This window comes from Trypanosoma conorhini, assembly GCF_003719485.1.
Source record: "Trypanosoma conorhini strain 025E chromosome Unknown Tco_14.4_contig_00460, whole genome shotgun sequence".
Taxonomy (NCBI): Eukaryota; Euglenozoa; class Kinetoplastea; order Trypanosomatida; family Trypanosomatidae; genus Trypanosoma; species Trypanosoma conorhini.
This window is the reverse complement of record NW_021704547.1, coordinates 1-15350: the sequence shown is the minus strand read 5'-3', so window position 1 is coordinate 15350 and position 15350 is coordinate 1. Positions and strand designations below refer to the sequence as shown.

The 15350-nt window shown below is 56.1% G+C and overlaps 5 protein-coding genes across 5 annotated transcripts, besides 7 other annotated features; all 5 read left to right on the top strand.

Annotated features, from left to right (window-relative positions):
- Nucleotides 1–70: 70 nt before the first annotated feature.
- Nucleotides 71–98: a microsatellite.
- A 5-nt stretch (nucleotides 99–103) lies between these two features.
- Nucleotides 104–133: a microsatellite.
- Nucleotides 134–458: 325 nt separating this feature from the next.
- Nucleotides 459–1466, top strand: Tco025E_06658 (immunodominant antigen; the record flags this gene model as incomplete). The annotated part of the gene is made up of 1 exon (XM_029373533.1): nucleotides 459–1466. The coding sequence occupies one exon, from the start codon at nucleotides 459–461 to the stop codon at nucleotides 1464–1466; it is 1008 nt and encodes a 335-aa protein (XP_029226378.1).
- A 270-nt stretch (nucleotides 1467–1736) lies between these two features.
- Nucleotides 1737–1763: a microsatellite.
- Nucleotides 1764–2170: 407 nt separating this feature from the next.
- Tco025E_06657 (putative dispersed gene family protein 1 (DGF-1)) lies at nucleotides 2171–6388 on the top strand (the record flags this gene model as incomplete). Its single annotated transcript, XM_029373532.1, has 1 exon — nucleotides 2171–6388. The coding sequence occupies one exon, from the start codon at nucleotides 2171–2173 to the stop codon at nucleotides 6386–6388; it is 4218 nt and encodes a 1405-aa protein (XP_029226377.1).
- Nucleotides 6389–6406: 18 nt separating this feature from the next.
- Nucleotides 6407–6435: a microsatellite.
- Nucleotides 6436–6500: 65 nt separating this feature from the next.
- Nucleotides 6501–6529: a microsatellite.
- A 502-nt stretch (nucleotides 6530–7031) lies between these two features.
- On the top strand, nucleotides 7032–9338 carry Tco025E_06656 (crooked neck; the record flags this gene model as incomplete). Its single annotated transcript, XM_029373531.1, has 1 exon — nucleotides 7032–9338. The coding sequence occupies one exon, from the start codon at nucleotides 7032–7034 to the stop codon at nucleotides 9336–9338; it is 2307 nt and encodes a 768-aa protein (XP_029226376.1).
- A 12-nt stretch (nucleotides 9339–9350) lies between these two features.
- Nucleotides 9351–9382: a microsatellite.
- A 222-nt stretch (nucleotides 9383–9604) lies between these two features.
- Nucleotides 9605–9659: a sequence feature (A-rich).
- An 80-nt stretch (nucleotides 9660–9739) lies between these two features.
- Nucleotides 9740–12736, top strand: Tco025E_06655 (putative ADP-ribosylation factor-like 2, arl2; the record flags this gene model as incomplete). The annotated part of the gene is made up of 1 exon (XM_029373530.1): nucleotides 9740–12736. The coding sequence occupies one exon, from the start codon at nucleotides 9740–9742 to the stop codon at nucleotides 12734–12736; it is 2997 nt and encodes a 998-aa protein (XP_029226375.1).
- Nucleotides 12737–13227: 491 nt separating this feature from the next.
- Nucleotides 13228–15228, top strand: Tco025E_06654 (putative trypanothione synthetase; the record flags this gene model as incomplete). The annotated part of the gene is made up of 1 exon (XM_029373529.1): nucleotides 13228–15228. One exon carries the CDS (start codon nucleotides 13228–13230, stop codon nucleotides 15226–15228), a length of 2001 nt encoding a protein of 666 aa, XP_029226374.1.
- Nucleotides 15229–15350: the final 122 nt, after the last annotated feature.

Here is a 15350-nt window from a genome sequence, read left to right as displayed (position 1 = left end):
GTTTTTGAAGGCCTGTGAGGTGGGGCGGTGGGTGGGTGTTCCGTTTAGTGTTGTTGCTGCCGTGATACGAATACACATATATATTTATATATATATATTTCTCTGTGTGTGTGTGTGCGTGTGCGTGTGTCTGCTTGCTCTCCGTGTCGTCGGCTGCTTGTTGCCGCTCACTGTTCTTGTGGCACACTCCGGCCAGTGACGGATGCCGCCGCCTCCTCCGCACCTATTCTCGCGCACAAGCTAAGGAGAGCAACAACAAGGTTGCCACCCCGACGTCGTGTTGCAGACGGGCCCGCGGGATTTTTCCCACTTCGGCCCCCCGCTTCACTCCGGTGTTTTCCCGTCGTGTTGCCTGGGATTCACAACTCTTCTGGAGCGGCTGCTATTGCTCCTTGGCCCCGACTCCGCCGCGCCTCGCCCGTGTTGCGCCCCCGCACGCACTTCAGTGAAAACTCGCCATGACTTCGAAATCGATGTCGCGCTCGAGTCCCGCTGTCCTGGACGTGGAGAAAGGGGATGCCGCTGAGCTGAAAGATGATGAGTTTGTTGCGCTGGAGCAGCGGGCCAGAGCGGCGCTGGAGGACTTAGCCGCAAACGGCGAGCGGGAGGAGGTTTCCACTGCGGAGTACACAAGGACGTTGCGCGAGTACCGCCAGGCGTGCCAGGTCCGTGCACGCTACGTGGAGGCGGATCTCGTGCAGCAGGTTTTGCGCCATCTGCGGCTTGACGAGGAAACGCGGCATGTGCGCGGGCTGACGGAGCAGCAGATGCAGGAGCGCCAGGCTCTAGAAGACGCGCACCGTGAGGAGTTTATGGAGTTTCACCGCGTGTGGAATGCACGTATTGAGGCGTTCGAAGAGCAGCAGATGGAGTTGGAGACTGCGCTTCTTGAGCGGCAGAATGCGGAGCTGCAGGCCTTTTACAAAGAGATGAATGACTTAACCCCGAACACTGCGAAGTGTAGTCGGGGGCTGTTGGACGCGAGGGCTGTGGAGCACATCCTCGCGGCGCAGCGTGAGTACGCACGCGCCCACCGCACCAAGCTGAAGGCTGACCGATTAGAAGCGAAAGATGTGGAGCGGTTCATGCAGGCAAAGATAGAGTTGTTTGAGCGCAGAGAGGAACTGCTGCGGCAGAAGCAGCAGCAGGAACTCAGGGTGTTGAACAACAAAATAGAACGGCGTCGGGCTGAGTTTGAGCGGTTGCGGAAAAAGGAGCTGGATCTGCTCTTCCAAAGATACTTGAATATTCGACGGGAGCTGGAGCTCCAACAGAACATTATCCGAAACAAAACAGGAACCATACTTTTGAAGCACGCGAGCAACACAAAGAGTGACGCCAGCGGAAGTGCAGCGTTAGTGGAAAGTGCGGGGTCCGGTGCTTTTGGTTTAACGGTGAAGCGTCGCCACTTTGACGACACGACCCAACGCTCTTCCCCCTCCGCGCCACAAGAAAACAGAGGGTGAATTCCTGTTTTTTTTTCTTGCATGTAAACTTCTGCGCAAAGGGGATAGTTCTTCTTCGAAGCCCTTGGTTTTGGACACTTACTGTTTCACTGTCCATACCGGGCGCTGTTTTTATTTTATATTTGCGTTTCTTCTTGCATGTGCGTACGCATGCGCGACGGACGACCCTGTCGAGGATTCTTTACGGTGCGGATGGGTTGAGCAGCGTGTTTGCGTGAGGATGGGCAATGCTTTCCATTGTTGGATGTATCTACGGAATAAAAAGAAGGCAGTGAGAGGAGAAAGAGGGAGAGAGAGTGCATGTGTGTGCTGGCGTTACTGCGGCTTCTGACGACTCCTGCTGTTAACATCTGTTTTGCCGCGGCACTTTCTTATTGCGCTTGTGTCTGTGTGGCGTTCCCTCTTTTTTCCGGGTGTTCCCCATGCCAGTGCCGCGCTCTTCCTTATGTCCCTTTTCTTGCCTTCTTTTTTTTTTCCTCTCTCTCGCTCCCTCGCTTTTTTTTGGGGGGTGGATGATTTCTCTTCGATTGTGCGGGAGAGAAGAGCTCGCTTTTTTAAAAAAAATCTCCATCGTCTGAGGCAGCGTGCAGCCGCGGAGCATTCGTCATCGTTTCAACGGAGGCCGCCTTGGACACCGCCTCCTCTCCCCAGGATCCGCTTCCCCACACTGAGAAAAGGGGAAGAAGACATTTTTTCCCGCTTGAATGCTCAGCACGCTGTTCTTTGATGAGGCCGATGCCAGCAGTGCCCTTCATGTGCGGGCGACACGTCAGCCGCATGCGGGGGGCGAGGAGGCGCGTCCCGAGGCCTCTGGTGCCCCCTTCGCCACGCGTGGTGCAAGGGGCTGCTTCAACAGCGGCTCCATTCCGGTCCCCTCCCTGCGGGCCACGCTGCTTTGGTGGCTGGATCGCGACGCACCCCTGGTGCACCTCATCTTCACGAGCAGCTCACCCGGCGATGTGAGTTACTCCTGCCGCAAAATGTCGGTGGAGGTTCCTGCAACGCGCCAGACGATCATCGCCTGCGGCCTCACCCACATTCAGGAAGGAACTGTCTTTGCCGTCACCTGGGTGACCTCGCTGCTGGAGGTGGGGCTGCTGCGGCTTCAGCTGCAACGCAACAGTGACCACCAGAGTCAACTTCTTCTTGTGCCTGCTGGCAAGGCAGTGCTGACCTCGCAACTCTCACGCGTTGCGGAGGCATTTGAAAATGAATCCGAAACGCTTTTTGTTACCACCAGTGAGGTTAACAAAGATTCTGGAGAAGCCGTTGGTATGGGGGCTTCGCTTTCAGCATGCGTGGTTGCAAGTCTTCCTCAAGATCAGGTGTCCAATGGGTTGCTTTCCATGATTTTCCTTACCAATGGCATCAGCGTGTGGTGGGTGGAGGTGGGCGAAGATGGCGCTTTCGTCGAGGAGGAGCTCTGTAATCAAAATGGCTATAATACAGGTGGCACTGCGGTGTCCTCACGAGTTGGTGGAGTTGCGTCTTGGCTTCCCAGCTGGCCGTGGGACGGGAAACGGGCAAAGGAGCAATGGTGTCTGACCATCAACGCCGTACAACAGACGCAGTACATTTTCCTCCTTCATTGCAATGGATTATTAGAGTTATATGACAGCTCGCGTGATTCCACGGCTCCCATCTCCTCCTGCACTCTATCGAAGGAGGACGTTGTGGCTTCCAGTGTCGTGTATCAGTGGTCCACACTCCTTAATGACCATATACACGTGCTGACATGCTTCGGCGACAATGAAGTCTGCCGCTGTGTGTGGTCGCGTTTACCTGTCACTACGGCGGGGGACACGTTTCAAGGTGCGAGAAGCATGACAGTAATTCCTCCTACCGCGACCAGTGCACTTATGGGATGCGTTGCGATGAGTGAAACTCATCTTGCTCTCCTTTGGGATGTCGGCCTGGAGGAGGACGCTTGCCTGTGTCCCCCGATTTCCATTGGGTCACTGCTGCACAGCACGCAGCAAGGCACCTCAGGCATTCTGCAGCTTGTTACGGCACAGGCGAAGGATGAGGCCGCCAACGAAGGGGACGATCGAAGGAATGAGAATAATCAGCGAAACACCCTCGTTGCGCGCCTGCCTTTAAAGGAGACGGAAGTTTACTTTTGCAATTCGCACCCGCTTCACGCCTTAACATGTGTAGGGGAGGAATTGGTGCTGATTGAGAAGATGGACGGGAAAGTGCGGGCGCATGTGTTATCCCACGAAATGAATCCTCTCGAAGCGCTGGTTGAATCCTCCTTTGCGGTTGGTCGTCCTGTCGTGGCCTTCACTCGGAACTCCCTTGCACTTCCGGCGATGCATCTCATTCCCGCCGTGGTTCGCTACGAGGACCGCCTGCAGTGCATGGATACAGAGGCGTTTGAGGAGGGTGTCGAGTTGGCGGCGTCGTGCGCCGACGGTGCAAACAATCTCTCGGCGCTACTCATCAGTGCGGTGCAGAGCGTGCCCGTGGCCCTCACCCTTGGCGGCTTTCAGCTTCTACGTAGTGCGGCTCACCTGCAGGGTTACGCCTCGTCGAGCTTTGTGGACGATGCCGCAATGCGACTTGCTGTGGAGCACGCCGCAACCTACGCGGAGCTTCCTTTTAGAAACACCTCATTTTGCAGTTTTTCACGGCGTTTTGTGCAGCATACCGTCTCAAGGGATCTTTTATCACGCATAGCCTACCTTGTGTGTTCTTACATTGGCTGGATGTCTTCTGGTCTGGCCTACAACACGAGTCTGGAGTTGCCGCGCGTCCGTGTCGTCCTGGAGTTCCTTTCCGCGGCGTACCACGCGATGGGCGTTGCTGGACCGCATGTCGCTTCCATCTCGCCTTGTGTGGGCGAAACCGTCACCGCCGATGTGCTGCAGCTGTTGCTTCAATTTAAACCGGTGTGGGGCGAGGAGGGGGAGGATGCACTGTACGCCGTACACGTGGCGAAGCGCCTCTGGGCGTGTGACGGGCATCTTGGAGTGCGGGCGTGTGCGACGTGGTGCAATCTCTTGGGTCGCCGCCACCCGTGCCTGCAGCACTTTCGAATTCTCCGCGATCTTGGCGCCGGTCGAACCGCACGTTCTTCTCAATTTGTGAACATGTGCCTGGCGGCTTCCTTCCACCTAGCGAGCCTGCCGGCCAGCATCGCCGTGCCACTTCTCCTCGAGACCGGATTGGATAGCTCCGGTGGAGGGTTTCTGCACACGGCTTTTAGCAACGTACCTGTGGAGGATTGGCGGGTGTTGCTCACGAACACGACGCTTGTTGCGAAGGTGTACCGCGTGTCGCTCCTTCGCCGCGTCATTTATCCACGGGACGCGTACCACGCAAGCGTGAGCGGGTTGCTGGTACGCGAGCTGTTTCTAACCGAGTTGGTGGAGCTGGAGCAGTACGCACGTCTCGCGGGCGCGGCCTCCTCACGAGTCCACCAGGCACTTCTGGAGCTTCAACTCGAGACCCACCTCTTCCTTGCACGCGTGGCGTTGGATGAGGCCAACGTCGGCGATGTCTTCCGTTCGCTGGAAGAGGTGCTGCAGTGTGCGGCTGAGCAAAAAACGACGGACATCTACTTGGAGCGGGTCCTGTCGGTTGTCGGCGAGGTGGCGGAGTTGGCCTCCGCCTCGCAGGAAGTAACCGACGCTCTCGTCACGCTCGCCCACTCCAACGCCGAGTTAGACGGCTTTCTCGCGGCAAAGTGGTTTTTGTACGCGGCGAGACTGCCAACAAGGACGACGTCGTCGCAGGTGGATGTCGTGCGACTGCAGGCGGCACGGGGGCTCTTCCGCTTTCTTTGCAAGCGCCACGCGTACGGGCAGGCCGCCCGCATGATGACAGACCTCGTCAACGTGGTCCGCTGCTCTGCACCTCGCTCGAGTGCTGTGGAGGCGGTGCTGGAGCTCACTGCGCTTGCGCTCACGGCCGGTGAACTGATTGCGCCTGATGTACACTTGACTACACAGCAGGAGGAGCGAGAGGCGTCGACGCTGGCGGCATACGGGGCCACCGCCTATGCGCATGCCCCGGAGCAAGCGTCTTCAAAAGCGCCGTTAAACCGCAACCAACTTCCGTGGCTGCGCCGACGGCACTTTCAGGCCTTTTGCGAAAAGAAGTTGCTGAGCGCAAACCAACATGTGGACTGCGCGGATTTGTGGACAGAGGATCCGCCCAGTGGGGCGCAGGAGGCAGCAGTCAGAAGATTTCTTGAGGCGCTTATGGAGTCGCGATTTTGGCCAGAGGCCCGTCGCTTCGCGGCCATGGCTGGGTACGACGTTGGTGTTGTTCTCCAGGAGCAAGTGCGAGACCTGATTGCCTCCACAGACTACACAAGCGACGAGGAGGCGTTGGTGGAGTGGTGTGAGATGATTGACGGATGTGAAGAGTTCTCCTTGCCGTCGAATCACTTTGCTCCATTGCGACGCACGGTTGTTGCGGCACTCTCACTCGACTTTACGCGGACACATCCCGCTCTTCTTGAGTCCCTCGAACGGGCGGATCGTTATGAGGCTCTGCAGGCATTGATGGAAACCTTTGAGATGCTGCTTTGCAGACAGGCGAAGATGGCGAGGGCGAATACGGTGAAGACTGAGGAGGAGAGCGAGGAACCGTCGCCTTCGGTATTTTCTGACACCGGTAGCACTAGCGGCGCCAGTGTTGCCCAGCCCTGGTTGCCTCTAGTGGAGGCGCTGCGTATCGGCACCGGTGTTCTCACGGACGCTCTGTGCAACGATGAGGATGCGTCAAAAATGGGCGAGGCCTCCATGACTGCGGGGCTTTTTGATCGTATGTCTCGCAGGGCACGCGAGTTGCTGGATTCCCCGCTCCTATTGGAGCGCCTCGGCCCGACGCGAGCCGGGTCCATTGCAGAAACGTTTTTGAAGTCCTTTGAGGCGGTAAAGGGGTTCAAGTTGGCTAACGGCGTAGGATACTAACAGTAATAACAGATTGGAGTGTGTGTGTGTGTGTGTGTGTGTGTGTGGGTAACAGAGGATAGGGGGCCGACGAAGCGCGCTGCTCAGGAGCCCCTACCTCCAAAGTTGGAGCGAAGGAGAAGGCAGGAGGAAGGACGGAAGCGGGAAAGCGAGGCGTTTCCGCAGGGGAGAGCACGACTGCGTGGAGTCTGGAGAGGCCTCTTCTTTTGACCACGAAGTGGACGATGCCGGGGAGAAGGGCGGTAAGACAACTGCAGGGGGTGCTACCTCCGCTAATGGAGGAGCTTAGAAAAAATCCCCCGCGTACCACCCTGAAAACCAAAGAAGGGAAGAAAATCCAACGCCACAAAGACAAAAACAAAAAAAAGCGCAAAGCGGCGAACAGTGAAGAACTGGACCCGATATTTATTTCGTTTATTTGTGTTTTACAGAGCCACACATTCGAATGAGTGCTTTATCACTGCGGTTGCAGCCGTCGTGGGTGGCTTTTCTGCTCGCTTTCCGTCCCACCTTCGACTGCGCTTTATACCACTTTGTTTTTTACTGATGGCATTTCCCCCTTCCCTTCTCTCCCTCCCCGCCCCCTTTTTTCTTTTTTTAAATCTTTCTTTCCTTATAGCACTCTCTTCTTGGCAGGGGTCCGATGAAGCGGCGCCGGCACGAAAGGGAGGACATGGGGCCAGCGGCCGCTGCACTGCGTCGGCGTTCTGTGTTTCGTGACGCCCGCGCCTCGACGGCGCAGCTCACTGCCGCGCAGCTGATTGCGGACGCCCAGGAGATGCAGCGCGGGGCCGGTCCCGTCAACGATAGTACACGGGTCGTGATTAACAGCCGGGAGGAGCTTGCCCTGTACCGCCAAAAGACGCGAGCCGAACTAGAGGAACGAGTGAAGCGGGGCTACGCTTTCCTCGGTAACTGGGTGAAGTACGCTCGCTGGGAAGCACAGCAAAAGGATTTTGAGCGCATGCGTAGCGTGTTGGAGCGTGCTGTTAAGTTTCACGGGACCTCCCCTGTTTTGTGGCGTGACTACGCCGAGCTGGAGGAGGAGCACGGATTTGTCAACCACGCGCGGGCGGTGTGGGACCGCGGGGTGACAGCGTTGCCTGCTTCCACGGATCTTTGGTTGAAGTATCTCGTGCTTGAGCAGGCTGCTGGACAGGAAAGCAGAGTGCGTGACGTGTTCAACCGCTGGCTCTCGGGCCCCACCCCGCCTACGTGCGCCTGGGAGTTGTTTGCGCTTTTTGAGGCGCAGTGCCAAAGGACAGACGCTTGTAGAAGCGTTATTCGTCGCTACGTTGAAGCGCACGGTACTGTGGAGACGTGGTTGTTTTATGGTTCCACCGAGCTGGATGTGCTTGGAAACGCGGACCGCGCAGTGAAGGTCTACGAGACGGCGATGGAGGCCCTTCCGAAGGCCTACACAAATGGTGAGGTAGACTGCCGCATCCCACTTGCATGGGCCGACGCTCTTACGGCGACGAAAAAGTTCGAGGCAGCACGACAGGTGTACCACCGTATGCTGCGGGAGTGTGCCTCAGTCAGTGCCCTGGACAATATTTTTGCGGCGTATAGTCATTTTGAGCGGTTTTATGGGGACAACGAAAACTGTGAGGCCGTGGCGGTTGCGGTGGCCAAGGCGATGTATAAGCAGCGTATTACTCGAAACCCCTACGACTTTGATGCGTGCGTGTCACAGTATCTTATACTGCGAGACGCAGTCCAGCATAGCAGCGACGATGACGCGAGAGGAGAGAATTCAAGTGAAGAGGCGTTGATGTGCCTCACCTCTGCCGTCCGGACCCACGTTGATGGGGACAAAGATCCAGCAGCAGTGCAACAACAGGCCGTTATCGTGATGGAGTACGCACGCCTCATGGAGGCGCGCGACCTCACCGCAGCACGTGCAGCGCTGGCGAGTTGCATTAAAGAGTTTCCCTTCCAGAGGGCGTGGTGCCCTCGCCTCTGGATGGAGGCGGCCGCGCTTGAGCAGCGGCATGGGGCATACCCCCAGGCTCGCAGGCTTTTGGGGGCCGCGCTGAACCTCTCGGCCTGTCCGGAGGTGTTCACTGCGGCATTGCGGCTTGAGGAGCAAGCTTGCGTAGCGGGCGAATTGAGCCGTGAGGATCGGGTGCAGCGGAGTCGGACCATTTTCCAGACCGCGATCAAGCAATTCCCACACGACTTCACTCTCTGGGAGGGGTACGCCAAGATGGAAGAGAAGGAGGAGCAGTTTCACCGTTCCGATGCACTGCGAGCCGCGTGCATCCACTCCTTGTCCGCAGCGGCACGGGCCGCTTCCTCGATGGCGGATCGCTACAGAATGTTAGAAAAGGTGGATCAGGCCTGGGCCCGACGGCTGGCTTTGAAGCGTCGACTTCTGCGCACTCTACAGAAGGCGTCGCAGGATGTTGGCGCAAGCGAGGAGGAGTCGACAAGGAGAGAGAAGAATGCCCTCCTGCAGCTCTACCGTGAGTTGTTGGACTCTGTCTGGGAGGAGTACACGTACGAGGCGCTTGAGTGGAAGCGAAAGACCACGGCGACGGGAGGGATTCTGTCTCCGCCCCCAGAACGCATGCCGGATGTTTTAGCGCCCGCCCTCGCACGCTGGGGTGAGGCGGTGGGGGCTGTTGCAAATTTTGCTCTTGTGGCCACGCAACGCGCAGGAGAATACGAGGCGTCTTCTGTAGATTGGATGCGCACCGCCTTCCGTGAGATGCTGGAGCGGGAGCGGCCCGAGATGCTCCGGAAGCTTGGAGGATTTGATGATAGCGCGAGCTACGACGCCGTGCAGCAGGTAAAGTTGTGGGGGGAATTCCTAGTGTCTCCCATCGTAACGGAGTGGAGGCGGTTTGAGGCGACCTACGCCACGCCGGCGGAATTGGAGGCCGTGCAGGCACTCATGAAGCCGACTAAGCGCCGCACGCGTCTCTTCGCTGGGCGGAGGCTGTAAGAAGAAGGAGGGAGGAAAGAAAAGGAAAGGATAAGAGACAAGAAGCGTCAGGGTGAATCAGCGAGACCAAGAGGAAACTGAAGAACCAAGCAAGCCAACACTGGCAAAAAAAAAAGTAAAAGAGGAGGGAAAAATGGTGAACTCCTTTTCATTTTCTTGGCCTGGAGACTTTGGCCGTTGTGCGTTGCGGGGTGCTGCTAGTTGCGGTTGAGACGCGGTGACTGGTTGTTCAGTTTTGCTTTGCTCATGTTGTCCCGCCCCCTCCGTTTCCTTTTATTTATTTATTTATTTTTTCTTTTCTTTCCTTTTTTTGGCTCTTCTGCGCATGAACGTCCTACGCTGTCGAGGCTCGGCGGGCGAATGCTGGTGGCAGCGGCGGCGGGGAAGACTCGACACGGATTATGCTGCCTTCGGAAATGGACCCTGCGCCAAGCAATGAGGAAAACATCATGGGGGTTGTGCGTTGCATGCACGTCAAGGGAAGTAGTCGCAACCCGTTCGTGGCGTACAAGAAGCGATTTTGGGTCGTGGACCAGACACAGGGCCGGCTGGAAGTCTACAAGAATGACCAGGAACCCTTCCCACTGACAAAGTACTCCGCCTCGGAGGTGCGAGGAATCGTCTTATCGGGGTGCAAGCAGAACAAATTCTACGGTCTCGTCTTGCATCTGCGACTCTCCGCAAGCATTCGGTTCCGATTTAACTCAATGACCGAGCGGGATCGCTGGTACGCGGCCATCACGCGACTCATCGAACATTATGCCGCCTACAACCGCGACCAAAATGTTTTGCGTGTTGCCCAGCGACGAACAATGGCGGCGGAGCGTTTGCTCGGTGTAAGCATTACGCTAGCCATTGCATGCCTGAGTGAAATCCCCGACGATCTTTTGCAGTACCTGGTTGAGGCAGTGGACGTGGCGATTGACACCATCTCCGCGGTGGTTCACAAATATGGCAGTGAAAATGACATTCCGCGGCGATACACTCTCACGGTGGCAGCTGCTGGGCTGCAGCCCAACACTGGGCCACAGTATGATCCCACCACGCGCAGTCTCGTTTTGAACGTGGCAATTACCCGCGATTTGGTGGGGAATGTGCGCTTTCATGTTGCGGACTCAGGTGACATTATGAAAATAACCCAATCTCATGTCTGGCGAGACCCTTGCATTGAGGGATGGCTTACCACGAACGAAAGCTGTGTTGCCGTGTGCCGTGAGATCGGCGAGTTGCTAGGACTCAAGAAACCCTTTCCCTTCACATTTCAGTGGAGGGAAAACTTGAGGGACACGGCGCGTGTGGAGCGATACCTGCGTCGTTACGTACACGAGGATTTTTTGAGAGATGTGCAGCGTCAGATTGTGGAGGTGGCAGAAGACTTTGGACGTTCCGAGGGTGCGGCGGACGACTCCGTGTACATCAAGTACATTGGAGACTACGTCTCCGGGATAGGCATTACACTTGACGAGAAGACGGTTAACGCTGGTAAACCACCCAATTTGCTTGTGACGACGACGGTTGAATATCAGCAACGTTGCAGGCATGCTGTGATGATGATATCCAAATACCGTGAGGCCTATCCGAAATCGCGTGTTATGGTTATGTCATTGCGTGACGAGCTTGTAAATCTTATTCTTCTTGCGGAGCTTAGCAAGCGGATGAGCGAAGTTAGAGCCGCCTTTTCGCATGCACTGGGGGGAAACGGGCGTGTCAAGATTATATGGGGCAATCTCCTCCTCGCCTGCGCAAAAGTTGGTGTCCCGCTGCTGCTTCGCAATTTGTCACATCTAGTGCTTTCATGCAGCAACATTTACTTGGGCCGACTGGAGAGCCTTCAACAGCTTTCGACTGGGTTTGCATCCTCCAATGAGGTTTATAGTCCTCTCTTTGGAATGATATTTAAAAATATCTCTTCCATCGTCGTGGACTTTGTCCCGTTTGTGGTTGGGACGACGAAAAGTCTGCCCGATCCACAGATTCAGCAGAACATTTTGACGGATTACATTCTTTGTTCAACAGAAGAGCATCAAGCGGCAATGATGGACCTTGTTAGCAAATGGCGTGTTGCGCCGCAGGCCAATCATGCATACGCAGTCGTGTCAGAGTTGATTATTTTTCCCTCTATGCCTGTTGCCATGTTTAAGGATTGGTGTGAGGAGAAACTGGGCGATATCCCAGAACCAGGCAGTAATCTCGGCAATGCCAGTGACTCAAGTTCGTCGTGGTCTTCCACCTCGTCCTATATCTTGGGAGACGCGGTGGCATTTGAGCGTAGTGCAGAAACGCAGGTTCTTGACATGCACCGGGTGGTGAGTTTGGTGTACGACTCCCAAGGTGCTTCTGTGAATCTGAAGATTGGAGCCGACGCCATCATTGACGCTATCCATTCCCTTGAGGCGGCCTTTGAGAATCGTCGTATTCGCAAACATGACTTGGTGCGCGTGCTGGTCTCCAATTTGCGTCGGCTTCGCTTCATGTATAGCTACAGCATTAGAGGAGAGATGACAACCTCGCTGGACCTTCCCTCCGCCGTGACGTTGCTGTATGAATTATGTGAATACGAAGAGAGTGTGGCGGGGATAGAGGAATGGCTGCGCGAGAGTGCGATGCAGCGGCAGCGGCAAGTCCACTTTGCATCGGGGACGGAACCATTCGCGGAAAGCAGCGACGCCTCACCCGACTTGTTGGGGCAAATTTATGACTTTCAGTGTGTATCGCGGGTGGCGCTGAACCACTTGCTGCCGCTTGAGGCAAAGATCGCCCGGCGGGGGTGGCGTGTGGGTTTGGTGGCCGGCCTGGAAAACGTCGGTAAGACGCTTATACTGAACTCCATAAAGGGTCTTGTGCAATCCACGGTTCCGACGGTTGGACTTTCACGGCAGGTGGTGGCCTTTCAGGAATGGATATTTGCCATGAATGAACTTGGCGGCCGTGAGACGTTTCGAGGGAATTGGCGTTATTATGTGGAACACATGAAGGAGATTGATTTTTTGTTTTTTGTGGTGGACAGCATGAATAGGCGCGGTCTAAAGGATGCCGCGGCCTATTTGCGCGTCGTCACTGATCATTTTACCACTGTGCCACTTGTCGTTGTGTTTAACAATTACCGCGAGGGGTCCCGCGGGACACCCTCTCTGATGGAGTTGCAGGCAGCTATCAAGTTGGACGGGGTGCGCCACCGCCGGAAGGAGCGCAGCGTCATTGTTGGAACCTGCGACATCACCGTGGTCAGCTCCGCCCACCGCACTCTGCCGCCGACGCTCTTGTCTGCTCTAAATGAGCTCAGCGCGTACCTTCTCCAGTGTTCGTCGCCAGAGCGTAAGCCCGTGCAACCCAAGGCAGGCGGCACCGCGGAGAGCATGCTGACAAGGTTGTCATCGTCGATTGCATGGCGGCTTTGACATTCACACTGCAGATGGCAGAAGTTTTCTTATGTCAATAAACGCGGGCATATTTTGGCGGGGAGATGTGGTAGGAGTGCGTCTTCTCACTGCTGTATCTGAGTGGGTGCTCTTGTCACGTTATTTATTTATTTTTCGCCTTATTCCCTGTATCTCCCTGCAGTAGGAGAGTGGATACGTGTGTGTGCCTGCTGTGCCTCTTCGAAGATGTGCACCAAGATATTCCCCGCACACAACCGCAGACGCGGCAACCCAAATGAGCGAGTAAACAATAATTACCCCCTCTCTCATTCCACGCAAAGGTTTATTTTTCTCTTTCTCTTATTTCCCCCTCCCCCTCCCCACCCCCTTTTTTTTTCTTTTCTTGTTCTACAGGTTCGTTTTTGATTAGTGTTAGTTCATTGGCGTCGCGCCTTCCACCTACTCTTCGTTGCTTTTTTTTCTTTTTGATCCATTTGCTATTGCCCTTGCACAAGGCGGAGATTGGCGACATGAGTGGATACGGGCAAGTAGAGCCTTCTCGCCCTTTGCCGTACGGTGAGGAGCAGGGAAGTTTCATGGGTGTGACTGCCTCCTCCAACCGCGACGATGGCTTCTTCAGTGGCGAATCCAATTACGTGGACCACGTCGTGTACACCGGGTTTCGCTACCAATGCGTGGAATACGCGCGTCGCTTTCTGCTCCTCACCACTGGCTGCGTCTTCGCCTCCTGCGGACGGGCAAGCGAGATATTTGCCATGAGGACCCTGACGCACGTGGAGACGGGCGCCACCTTCGAATTCATTGCGCACCCCAACGGCAAATCGACGAGGCGGCCCACCCCCGGCGACATCATCGTCTACCCCTACCACGCCAAGTTGCTCCCGTGGGGGCACGTTGGCGTCATCTCGTATGCAGATGAGCAAAAAGTTGGGATTGCCGAGCAAAATCACACCTTTACCTCGTTTACCTCCCCCGGCCCAGACTACCTCGCTGGAGAGCGCTGTGTGAGCCGTTACGTGGACCTTGAGACGACCGCCGACGGCTGCTGGCGGCTGAAGGAGCGCGACAAGGATATTTTGGACTGTCTCGGCTGGATGTCGTACCCCGCCGCCCCTCGTCGGGAAACCATTCACAAACCACTTAAAGTTCTACCCGAGCAGCAATGTGTGCGGGCCACACCAGTGGATAGGGAGGACCACCCTTGTCTCTGGCGCCTCACGCTGCAGGAGGGCACCTGTCCCTTTCGATCACTCTATGTTTTTCGCCACGGCACGGGCGAGGCGCTCATTGGCGCCGTGACCGCCTTCTCTCGTATCATTCGCGTAACACTGGAGTTTCTTTTCAAGCGCCACCACTTGAGTGCCGCATTTGCTGCCTTGGCGACCAATCCACGCGGAGCTGAGCTGCTGGAAGTGCCGAAGGAGCTCAACGACATCATGGAGGTCGCCGCGCATGACGGCGACAATGATGCCTTGATGGATCACGTCCTTGCTGCCTACTTTTGCCTTTCAGAGGACGTCGTTGCTGCAATGCGCCGTGAATTCCGGCTTGCCGCGACCCACATGATTGCTACCAGCACCTTCCGTTTTAATTTAGCGTCAAGTGCTAGCAAGCGACTGGAAAGTGGCGTTAAAGTGCGTTGCCTGAAGGCCGGCGAATTCCATGATGAGGCGTGGTTGATCGAGAAGGTAGACTTTGGGAATCCCGTAGTCCTTTCTGCGCTCTCCAAGGCGGCTGCTGCGAGTCAATCATGCAAAGAGGCCCTTCGTCGGGCCACGTGGCATGATGCATCTTGTAAGACATTATGCGAGTGCCGCGTGGATTTTGTACGGTATGTGAAGTATGTGGAAAAAACACGTGGTTCGCGTGCCGGATTCACTATCATTAAAAGTCCCTCCTGCTCAGGTGATGACGCAGACGCCATCACGACCTCACTTCTCGCCTTTTGTGGGACTTTTCAATACCCTACCTCGGTTTTGGATGAGTCACAGGTCTGGTACGACTTGGAACACTCAAGGCTGTATGCCCGTTCTGCCGCAGGAGCCAACCTCCACGTTGACTTCTGTCTCTGCATGACGGAATGGCCGGATATTTTGTCTGCAGCTACGCATTCTGCCCAGGGGACGTTGGCGGGCCGCTCCGCCCTTCGTCAGGCGGCAATTGATCCTCGCGCGGACGTGGTATTTGCGAAACCGCTCTGGTCATTTCTCTGCTCCGGTGGTGTTCACAAGAGCAGTGGCGGGGCAACCGAACTGGGCGCCAAGTTTTTTGACATCAGCCGTCGCCTGTATGAGTTTGCGTTGCCGAAGCAGCCCCCAGAGACGTGGGGACGTGACGTGCATGAGTACAGGTCTTCGTGCCGCTGCTGTCACTTGGACAATGCCCCCGCACCGGAGCTTGTGTCCAAGAGCTTCCGAGCGGAATCGGTCATGGTGAACTTTGCGGTGAGCTGCGCTACTGGGCGTGCGGCGGATGGCAGTATTGCCGGACTCATGTACCTGTTCTCCTGAGCCCACCCGCTCTCTTCCCTCTCTTTGGGCAAAACATGGTGAAGCCGCTGAGAAGAGACGAGACAAACTTTTAACAACTGCATTATATGGGGCGCTGGAGGGATGGGAATTGGGGAAAGAAA